This window comes from Petaurus breviceps, unplaced genomic scaffold (genome assembly GCF_028583685.1).
Source record: "Petaurus breviceps papuanus isolate PSGF00001 unplaced genomic scaffold, PetGlider_PUasm1.0 178, whole genome shotgun sequence".
NCBI lineage: Eukaryota > Metazoa > Chordata > Mammalia > Diprotodontia > Petauridae > Petaurus > Petaurus breviceps.
Window position 1 is genome coordinate 293,421 of NW_027185777.1, and position 5,727 is coordinate 299,147.

The 5,727-nt window shown below is 41.2% G+C and overlaps 1 protein-coding gene across 1 annotated transcript; it reads left to right on the top strand.

Moving 5' to 3' along the window:
* Positions 1 to 466: 466 nt before the first annotated feature.
* On the top strand, positions 467 to 5,271 carry CCR4 (C-C motif chemokine receptor 4). Its single transcript, XM_069086083.1, has 2 exons — positions 467 to 626; positions 2,548 to 5,271. The coding sequence occupies exons 1-2, from the start codon at positions 593 to 595 to the stop codon at positions 3,618 to 3,620; spliced, it is 1,107 nt and encodes a 368-aa protein (XP_068942184.1). The 5' UTR covers positions 467 to 592; the 3' UTR covers positions 3,621 to 5,271.
* Positions 5,272 to 5,727: the final 456 nt, after the last annotated feature.

Consider the following 5,727-nt stretch of genomic DNA (forward strand, 5'->3'; position numbering starts at 1 on the left):
AGTGGGATTTAAGTCAAGTCTTAAAGGAAGTCAGGTAAATGAAAAGGCAGGAATGTGGGTGCAGAACACTCCAGGTATGGAGGATCAGCAGGGTCACAGCAAGGAGATGGGGATGGAGTCTTGTGCTGGAGGAACTGCAGGTAGGCCAGGGTAGCTGTCCTGTGGAATTCATTCCTTGTTATTGTTGAGTTGTTTTTCATTTATGCCTGACTTTTATTTTTCTTTTTGGAGGGGGGAGGTAGGGCAATTGGGGTTAGGTGACTTGCCCAAGGTCACACAGCTAGTTTTGTGTTAAGGGTTTGAGGCTGGACTTGAACTCATGTCCTCCTGACTCCAGGGCTGGTGCTCTAGTCACCGCACCACCTAGCCACCCCTATGTCTGACTCTTCATGACCCCCTTTGGTCTTGGCAAGGATACTGAAGTCGTTTGTCATTTCCTTTTCCAACTCATTTTGTAGATGAGGAAACTGAGGCAAACAGGGTTATCTGACTTGCCCAGTAGTGTCTGAATAAGTGTCTGAGACCAGATTCGAACTCACGAAGAGGAGGCTGGCACTCTAGCCACTGCACCACATAGCTGCCCATAGAATTCATGGAAGAGAGTAAAGCTGGAGAAGACTGGAAAGGTAGGAAGGGTCCAGGTTATAAAGAGCTTTAAATGTCAAACAAAAAGTTTGTATTTAATGCTGGAGGTAATAGGGAGCCATTGGGGATCACTGAGCAGGTGGGATGACATCGTCAGAACTATAATTTAGAAAAACATCATCCAATTAATTATATCTCTTCCCTCCACTAAAGATTCGCTGTGATGCCTCATGGTGGTGTGGAGGTTCCTCTGGCTACTCACAGGCTACAGCACAGCAATCCTGGAAAGACCTCAGAGATGGGCAGTGTGTCCCTACTATGTGCTGCTGCAATGCAACTTTACACATTTAAACACCTACAAACAGAGATGAGAGGAGGGGCACAGATATGGGTGGGAAAGTATATCTGAGAACTGAGAATATCCAAATGAGCTATCAATTTGACTGGATCGGTGTGACTTCCTATTTCTGCCAAAAACACCTCTAGCTGGAGGGCTTTGAATTTTTTTCAGCCCTTCCCACTGACAGGATGGTGTAGAACCTGGACAGCCTTTGGTTAGATAGGGCAGACAGAGCAATCCATCCCAGGTCAGAAAATGCCTAAAGCCTGTGTTTTCTTACCTGGTTTTCTGTGGCAAATTTTTGGGACTCATCATCAGGATGGTGGCAGAGGGATGAATTCTGAGGTTATAGCCATGGTCTTAAAGTCAAATCTATGAGTTTGTCCTCAGGGTTTACTAAATAAATGTCAGACCCTGTGCTAAGTTCTGGAGAAAACAAGGAAAAGCCCCTGCAGTCAAGGAGCTTATAGTCTTACAGAAAGCCAACATATAAATAACTGAGTACAAACAAGATACACACAGGATAAACTGAAGAGAGTCTCTGAGATGAGGGACCAGCAGGTCAGGGGGAGGACCAGGGAAGGCATCTTGAAGAGGAAATTTTTAAGTAAGACCTAAATAAATCCAAGGAAGTCAAAAGGCAGAGATGGGGAAGGAGAGCATTCCAGGTATGAGGGACAGCCAGCGAAAGGGCACAACAGAGTGGGGAGATCAAATATTGTAAGTGAGGAAAAGAAAGGGGCCAGAGTCACTGGTTCCTAGAATAAATAAAGAGGAGTAAAGTGTAAGAAGACTGGAAAGACAGAAAGGGACCAGGTTATCAAGGGCTTTAAAGACAAAACAGAGGATTTTATATTTACTCCTGGAGGTAATAGGGAGCCACTGGAGATTATTGACCAGGGAAGGTGACATGGTCAGACCTGTGCTTCAAGATGGTCTTAAAGACCAAGTCATTGAAAGACTGCAGTCTGCACTAGTGGAGAGAATACCCCCCACCACCATGAAATTATACTGATCGAAGTGACAACTTTTTACTTGTCCTCAAAACTTTCACTACCAAAAGTCCTTACTGCTTAAAACCTGCATTTTTTTTTTAATGCAGCTTCTCTTTCTCCCTGGGTCCTGATATCCCCCCTCTCATTTTCCTCCTTTTCCCATTTCCTAATCTCTGAGTCACCCAAAGCTGAGTCGCCAGTGGGAGAGTAGTCATTCTTAGGAAATGTCGACATTTTTCTAGTCTGCAGTATAATTTATGTTGAGAGTTATTGGCTTAAACCATGAGGGCAATTTGAGTTTCCAGTTTGTGAAAGGTCTAATGAAGATGGACATAAAATAGTGCTGAGGGAATGGTCCATTGTGGAGAACTCCTGATGTGCACTCTCCTTTCACTGATAAATACTGGCATTGTCCTGCAGCGTATAGTCACAGGGCATGGAGAGATTATATGACTTGCCCATGGCCACACAATGTGTCAGAGACAGGTCTCAAACCCAGGTCTTCCTCACTTTCAGGTTACCTTCTATCCACTATACCATGCTGCCTCTCATTAATTTTTTTTTAATTCAGAGTAGCCTTGGTTTCATTGCTATAAATACATTCTTCTCTTTCTCCCTCTCTTCCAGTTGGGTCTACCTCCAAGACGATGGAAACCACTTTGGACTATAGCAATTATTACATCTACGACCTCCCCAGTCCTTGCAGCAAAGGGGGAGTGAGGGACTTTGGGAAACTATTCTTGCCACCATTATATTCCCTGGTGTTCCTATTTGGTCTGCTGGGCAACTTCATGGTGGTTTTGGTCCTACTCAAATACAAGCGGCTTAAGTCCATGACTGATGTGTACCTCTTTAACCTTGCCATCTCCGATCTTCTCTTTGTCTTTTCCCTCCCTTTCTGGGTCTACTATGTTGCTGATCAGTGGGTCTTTGGAACAGCCTTTTGTAAAATCATCTCCTATATGTATTTGGTTGGGTTTTACAGCGGCATATTCTTCATCATGCTCATGAGCGTAGACAGGTACCTGGCAATAGTGCATGCTATTTTTGCCCTGAGAGCCAGGACTCTGACCTATGGAGTTATTACGAGTCTAGTCATATGGTTGGTGGCCATGTTAGCCTCGCTTCCAGTCTTGTTGTTCAGCACATCTTACACAGAGAATAACACCACCTACTGCAAAGAGAAGTACCCTGGGAATTCAACCACCTGGAAGGTTCTGAGCTCTCTAGAAATCAACATCTTAGGGCTCTTGATTCCTCTTGGAATCATGCTCTTCTGTTACACCATGATCATCAGGACCCTGCACCGGTGCAAAAACGACAAAAAGAGCAAGGCAGTGAAGATGATCTTTGCGGTCATGGTTGTGTTCCTGGTGTTCTGGATCCCATACAATATTGTGCTCTTCTTGGGAATCTTGGTAGAACTGGAAGTTTTCCAGGATTGCACCTTTGACACGCAGCTGGACTATGCTCTCCAGGCCACGGAGACCCTGGCTTTTATTCACTGCTGCCTCAATCCAGTCATCTACTTCTTCCTAGGCGAAAAGTTCCGAAAATACATCAAGCAACTCTTCAAAACTTGCAGGGGACCTTTAAGTTTCTGCAAACACTGTAGTTTTCTTCAAGTTTATGTTTCAGAAATAGCCAGTTCATCTCACACTCAGTCTACTATGGATCATGAAATCCATGATGCTTTGTAAAGGACAGCAGACTACCTTCCTTCAAGGGAGAGAGGAACTGAGACACCCCTTGAGTAATCTCAGAGCTCCCTATTCTGGTTTTGGTCAAGAGACGTTCAGAGTGTCGATCTTCCCCTCACCCTGAAATGGGATTTTCTTCTTATAGCATGCACAGTTCCCAGACCACGCCATTGTGCATCTGGGCTAAGAAATCTTGGCTTGTTTCTGGTGTCTCATAACAAGAATAGCATCTTGGGTGATGATTTTAAGAAGCCTATCTGAGAAGAACATTGATAAGGTGACAGATAATAAAGATGGGGATGTTATTAAAGGGTAGCCTGAGATGAATAGACAGCCAAAGGTTATCAAGATGGCAAAAAGAAAAAAAAAGACCCAGAACATTTGAGATTGGTCATGATGTGGTTCTTCATTTCCAGCCTTGTGTGTAAGAAGTCGATGGAGGGCAGACGTTTCTGGTTGCTCTCCACCACAGTACATTTCAGTTAGTTTTTTTTTTTAATTCTGGACTGTTACTATCATATATTCTTGTTTGAATACTTTGGGCATGACAATTTTATAGACCAGTTGTCTAAAGCTCAAATTTTATGTTTGTTTTAAGTTGATAACTCTACTTCTTGCACTACTCCTGTCTAAAACCTTATCTCTTTTCACAAAGATTCACTCATCCAATTGCATCTAAACAAAGGGGTCTCTGATCTACTGGGGAATGCAGCAAGAAGTCCCAGGCCCAAGGTTTTGAGATCCTTGATGTAAATCAAGCATGTACCATATATATGCCAATGGTTTAGACTAGCAGATAAGTTCAATCAGAAAATTAATTAAGGCTGTTTATAACTTTATTGTTATGAAATAATGTCAGCTTAAGTAAGACCTCATGGGTTGATAGAATCACCAATGTGAAATATATCATGCATATATATCATGTAAACTCCATATTTACACATTGAGATTCAAACACATTTTCATTTACTCTTGATTGCTAATGGCTTTAATTAAGGTAGAATATCTAACTATAAGAAGACTAAATAGAAATATAAATAGGACCTTAAAGCTACTAAGTGTTAAACATTCTTAACCTGTTCACAAACAAGCCCTTTCTAACCTATCATTAACTGTATCCTAGATGGAAGAACATTTTTGAGCCATCACATTTGCTTAAAGAGAAATGGCAATGCCTCTATAATCTTTCCAAAGCCCATGCTGTCAGCAGGTGTTATGGTCATTCTCCTAAAAGTATTGTATCCTTAAACAACAGTTAGTATGTCAGCTCATACTGGGAACAAAACCTCTCATCAGGGAATATATGTATCACTTACACTTCTAAAAATTTTGCCTCAAATTTTCTCCTCTTCATTTACACAGAAATTCAATTACTTGGGTCTTGTATATGTTGTATTAATCATGTAGCCAATTTATATAATTCTAGAGAAATTATAATTATTACTCATCAATAAAACAAATTAACAGAACCAGGCAGCGAAGCCATCCAAATCCTGGGCTATGTAAATGTTACTGACATAATCAATGTCCCAAGGAAATACTCATTTGAGGAAATCTACTTAACGTTTTCCCACTGATTCTTTGTATTAAATGTTATACATTAGATGGTAAGATAATTTGTTTTTTGAGCTACCTTCTTCAATGCCAAGTTACATTGTATACAAAAATAAAATAAACTTGTATATATTTCAGGTGGACTTTTCTGATCAGCACTTTCAGACTACTGAAGATACAAATGCTCTCAACCCCATTGATCTTCCATGTATCATTTCATAAGCAATCTTCCAAGGGTGGGGGTCTGAGGGTCTAATGTTTGGAGATCTATTTTGAAAGGATGCAGAACTCAGGACAATGATGCAAGGCGCCTGGACAGTACAAAGTATTGGTGAGCCACAAAATACTATTCTCAAAACATTACCAAAGTACACCATGTCATCTCATTGCCAGATGTCAGCAAGACTCAGCCCCTGCTCCCTGCCCAAAGGGTTCTGTTGTCTCATTCCCTACTGTTTCTGTTCTGCTTTGTGACTTATGGAACTCATCAAAATCATTGTTTCACCTAATGTAATATATATATATATATATATATATATATTTTTTTTTTTTT

What these genes read in the sequence shown, in the direction of transcription:
- CCR4 (XM_069086083.1), top strand. Translation starts at nt 593, where the DNA reads ATGGAAGAGAGTAAAGCTGGAGAAGACTGGAAAG. An exon ending in AGCTGGAGAAGACTGGAAAG is followed by an intron (nt 627 to 2,547) that starts GTAGGAAGGGTC and finishes CCTCTCTTCCAG; the next exon opens with TTGGGTCTACCTCCAAGACG.